The sequence below is a fragment of the Corvus brachyrhynchos genome, unplaced genomic scaffold, assembly GCF_000691975.1.
Source record: "Corvus brachyrhynchos isolate BGI_N302 unplaced genomic scaffold, ASM69197v1 scaffold305, whole genome shotgun sequence".
NCBI classification, from domain to species: domain Eukaryota; kingdom Metazoa; phylum Chordata; class Aves; order Passeriformes; family Corvidae; genus Corvus; species Corvus brachyrhynchos.
In genome coordinates, this window is record NW_008239284.1 from 1,141,242 (window position 1) to 1,146,348 (window position 5,107).

The 5,107-nt window shown below is 50.1% G+C and overlaps 1 protein-coding gene across 16 annotated transcripts in view; it reads left to right on the forward strand.

The window, feature by feature from the left end:
- Window positions 1-5,107, forward strand: part of EHMT1 (euchromatic histone lysine methyltransferase 1) — a 110,831-nt gene that overhangs the window by 66,943 nt on the left and 38,781 nt on the right. For all 16 annotated transcript variants that reach the window (XM_017740305.1, XM_017740302.1, XM_017740295.1 and 13 more), the window contains 3 exons: window positions 2,149-2,326; window positions 3,898-4,034; window positions 4,742-4,930. In XM_017740305.1, the coding sequence (XP_017595794.1) occupies window positions 2,149-2,326; window positions 3,898-4,034; window positions 4,742-4,930 (504 nt within the window). The remainder of the gene's footprint in view (window positions 1-2,148; window positions 2,327-3,897; window positions 4,035-4,741; window positions 4,931-5,107) is intronic.

The following is a 5,107-nucleotide window of genomic DNA, read 5'->3' on the forward strand; positions in this document are numbered from 1 at the left end:
CTTGGGCACTGCCAGGGATCCAGGGGCAGCCCCAGCTGCTCTGGGCACCCTGTGCCAGGGCCTGCCCACCCTCCCAGGGAACAATTCCTTCCTAATATCCCATCCAGCCCTGCTCTGTTTCAGTGGGAAGCCATTCCCTGTGTCCTGTCACTCTGTGCCCTTGTAAAGAGTCTCTGTCTTTCTTGTAGCTCCTTCAGGTACTGGAAGGCCGCAGTGAGGTCTCCCCAGAGCCTTCACTTTTCCAGGCTGAACAATCCCAGTTCTCCCAGTGTTTCCTTGTGTTCTGCTGCCTGTGCTCCTGTTTTGCTGGAGCAGCTCTGCCCAACGTGCCTGCTGTACAGCTGGATCACCTGTGGGATAAATCAGAGGACAAATCCAGTGTAAAATGTCATGGCAGAGGCAGCTTTTACCCCACTGGCTGTTGACACTGTGGGAGAGAAGGACAAGCGGTGACTTTGTTTCAGGTTCCTCCATGTGTTTCCTTTGCTCATGTCAGGAAAATTAATCCACCAACACCAGAGGTTTATGTCCAGAAAGGAGACAGAGGAGTCCTGTTACTTTATTCGAATAAAGGGAAAGGCCATGGGGCATTCCCGTGGGGTCTCTCAGATTTTTGGAGGGCGCAGCCTCCTTTTTATCCCAATTTCCCAGCAGCATTTCCCTCTCTCTTTCCCCACTGGCTGAGGTACTTGAGAGGTGCAGACTTCCCAAAATGCCTAATACCTAAGGTTCCCTTCTAATGTACAACCCCCCTTTATTTTAGTTCTTATGGAATTTATGGCTCTTCCCATTGTTTCTTTCATCTCTCAATATCCAATTTCATTTATCAGCAGACCTACAGTTTATTTGTAAAGACAAATCTCTTTCTTTCCATTCATCTATCAGTGGAATCCTTCCCATTGTTTCTTTTATCTCTCAGTACTAGTTTTATCTTCCAGCAGGCCCACAGCTTGTTTGTAAAGACAAGTCCCTCATTCCTTTCACTCACCAGGGACCTCCTTGCTGGGCTGAAACAGGAAGATGTTTCAGTGAGCTGGGCTGAGGGGCCTTGCACTGACCTTGACTTCCCTTTGCCACACTTGCCACGAAAGGCACAGGAGTAAAAGCGCCATTAAACCATGACTGTTTAAAGAATAAACACAGATGGAAAAGGGAAACACAAATACAGGCTGGACCTCTCTGAGGCTTTTAGGGAACACAGAATGGAGTTAGACACTCAGGAAGGGAATTGTTTCCTAAATTAGAGGAGAAAACATTGAAGTAACATCAAAAGCTGAGAAATGGCACTCAGGGACGTGGTTTAGTTGTGGGCTTGGCACTGCTGGGTTAATGGTTGGACTTGGTGACCTTAAAGGTCTTGTCCAGCCTAAATGATTGTCTGTGGAGCTGCAGGAACCCTTCTTTCATAACCAGAGGTGCAGGATGAGACTTTGTATTGAGTTCAAGCTTAGATCAGAGGTGTGAGAGGCTGTGGTGCCTGAGAGGGGCTGCAGGAGCAACTACAGAATTCCTGTAGTTTGCAGCAGGAGCTTGGAGCCTGTCTGGGGCTTGGAATAGCAACAGCTGGAGTGGGAATACGTGGTTTAAGGGCAGCTTGGACAGGTGTCTGTAGATGCACCTGCAGTGTCACACAAAGAGCTTCTTTGCCTGTGTTTGTCGTGTGCTGGGCTAGAGGGGGGAGCCTTTGCTGAGGCTTGATGGTGCCAAATGCTGTCCAGAAGGAAAGATCCCTTTCCTTTGCTGCCTGCTCCTCCAAAACAGCTCTCCATGAGTGTTCTGAGCTTGCTTGGCATGACAGCCACACTCAGGGTGTGTTCCAGGTGCATTGGTTGCATTGGTTCCTCCCTTCCAGAGTCACCCAAAGCTGTGTAAACAGGGTCTGCTCCTTGTCATTACCTGTGCAGGGTCACCTGTCACCAGCACAGCCTTCAGCCAGTGAGGGACTCACCTCAGCCAGGCTGGCAGTGTTTGGGCAAAGCCCCCTGATGTGCTGGAGGAGGGGCTGTGTGCTTCTGCTGGGAATGTGGGGTCCTGCCTTCAGATGGAAGTGATTATGGTCGAGAGAAAGGAATTGAAATTCATTTCCTAATTTTTTAAAAATTACTTATTCAACGCAGGAACTCAATTTGACTGCCTTTTGTTTTCCAGCATGCAAGTAAAGACCCCAAAGATGGGAGAGACAGCAGAGATCAGAAGGAATCCAAGGAGAAGGACTTTGAGAACATGCTGGACTTCGTGAAGCCGTTGTCGTTGCCCTCTCTCCCGGGCCTTCACCAGTCACTACCTCAGAACCAGAGCTATGTGGCCACCACCAAGTCGCAGACAGGTAAAAAGGGAAGGGTTGGAATGTTTTAATCCTCAGCATCACCCACCTCCCAAACCTGTGGGTGGGGCTGAGGAGATGAGGAGGTTAACAAGGACTAAAACCTCTGTTAGCACCTTTTTGCCCCTCAATCCCCTCCAGGGTTCCCCTCCCTGTTGCTGTGCTGCCACAGCCCTTGTCTGTCAGAGTTGTCTCTTCTGAGAAATCGTGTCCCCAGGCTCCTGCTGCTCCCCTCTGGGTGCTGGACAGGGGACATCCCTGCAGCCCCCTGCTGAAGTCCCCTCCCAAGTGAAGGGAGTGTTTCCCGTGCAGTTCTTGCTGCCCCACTGTGTCCTGGCATGCAGGGTCCCCCAGGTGTGCTCTGCCAGGCTTCTCTCGTGCCTCTGCTAAAACCTTTCCTTGGAGGGGACACTTCACTCCCTTTTTCCTCTGGGATATTCTGAAGATTTCTAACAATTCTGAAGGGCTTTGAATCTCACCACAGCTGCTTGGCAAGAATTACAGCCTTATAAATAAAATTAATTTGGTTTGCAGAATTTTTTTAGAGGTCTCTTCATAAATTTTGGTGAAATTTCATTATCATGGAAGATGAAGAAATGCTTTCAAGGGACAGGCTGTGCAAGTGCAAACAACACCAGTGGTGCTGAAGCTGGCTATTCCTAAAAGAGCCTGCACCAAGCATCCTTCTGCTGGGCATTCACCAAAGACAGCAGCAGGCAGGGAGCTGTGATGTCTGCTTTGATTAGAAGGCCAAGAGGGAGATTTAACAAATTAAGACCCAATCTAAAGAGTGAAAGGAATCAAACAGGCTTCCACAGTAGGTGTGAAATGAGGTTAAGTGGCAAACAGCTCTTAATGTAAGGTGCCTTTTCCTTTTGTGTTCTTCAGTTATTGTCAGATTGCTTCCATTGTCAGTCGGTATTGTTGGCCTTGCAGTCTCAATTTGAGCAATTGGATTCCATTCAGCCTCCTACAACATCAGCAGCATGGCCAAATGCAGGATAATTTAAGGATTTGTGTGGTGATGGAGGGGCCAGAAGGAGTGTGCAGAGGGTACTCAGAGTTTGGGAAGCTATGCAGCCCTGGCAGGAAGCTGTTTGTGTGTCTGCACATCCGTGTGTGTAATCTTCTGCTCTGCTTGACTTGTAAATAGATGGTTGGAGTGGGAGCTTTCCTCAGGTCGTGCCCTCAAGTGTGATTTCATAGAATCACAGAAGGTTTGGGTTGGAAGGGACCTTTCAGATCATCCCATTCTGACCCCTATGCAGGGACACCTTCCACTGTCCCAGGCTGCTCCAAGCCCCAATGTCCAGCCTGGCCTTGGGCACTGCCAGGGATCCAGGGGCAGCCCCAGCTGCTCTGGGCACCCTGTGCCAGGGCCTGCCCACCCTCCCAGGGAACAATTCCTTCCCAATATCCCATCCAGCCCTGCTCTGTTTCAGTGTGAAGCCATTCCCCTTTGTCCTGTTACTCCAGGCCTTTGTCCAAAATCCCTCTCCAGTACAGCCCCTGCTCTCTATCCCATCTTTTCATTCCTGAGCAAACTTTGGGTTCCTTCTGCTTCTCTCTTCCAGCTGCTGCAGTATCTCGGAAGAAAAAACGGAGAATGGGAACCTATAGCCTGGTTCCCAAGAAAAAGACCAAAGTGTTAAAACAGAGAACAATGATTGAGATGTTTAAGAGCATAACTCATTCCTCTGTGGGTGCCAAGGTAAGGGCAGCACTGAGCCCGCTGCACATGTCTGTTGTCAGTCACATGTCCCTTTTTCTAGACACCAAACCCGTGTGGAGGTGCAGGGATGTGCTGCTTTGTGCAGCTTTGCTGCTTTGGGAATGACAGCTTCAGAGTGGCTGCTCACATACCAGCTCCTAAACAAACCTTTCCAGTGAGTGTTCCCCTTCTGGCATGTGAATCCTGGGCAAGTGGAGAGATTTCAAGCGTGCCCCTTTTTGTTTTGGTTCTCAAGGTCTTGTGTTGCTGCTTGAGGCTGTACAGAAAAACACTTGGTTACTTACAGAAGTTTAGACAGGGACTCACCCCTGATTAAATTCTGCTTTTGCTGCGACCCATGCCCTGAAGTTTTGGTCTTAAAATGCAAGGAGAGCAGTGCTAGGATTTCAAGGAGTGATACAAAAATCCCAGTGTGATATAACTTCTCTTTCCATTCCCTGGAAGCTTTCCTGCACCCCTGGTGGAGCTGCCCCTCCATGTTTGAGTGGGGTTCTCCTCCCCTCATGCCCTGTGCAGTCTGGAATGACTCCTTGTGGTCCCCAGGTCCAACAGGGTGAGGTGACACATGAAGGGACACAGTGCCAGCTGTAGAGCTCCCAGCACAGAGCAGATCTGGGATGGATCCAGCTGCTCTGTCCCAGGAATTGATGTTGTCTTTGCGTCTCGTGTGCTTGGGCGACTTGCAGAGTGACAAGGAGCTGGGGGATGGCAGCCCTCACGTGAACGGGGAGAGCATAGATGTGGACTCTGAAGAGGAGGACTCGGATGAGCTGGAAGAGGAGGATGATCACGGAGCAGATCAGGCGGCCGTGTTCCCTGGGGATGACAACAGGACCTCCAAGGACAGCGCGTCCGATGCAGACAACGCCAGGAAGGTGATTCCCATGCCCTGGGGAGCAGGATGGGACACTGCTGGGGTATCAGGGATAGGAGGGCCATGGATGGAACTAATTTCTAGGTTTTTTCCTCTGCAAGATGACAGAAGGATCAGCATAGGTAGAGAGGCTCTTTGGTGACCATTTCCTGCTTCCCGTTGCACCTGTGAGGGTCTT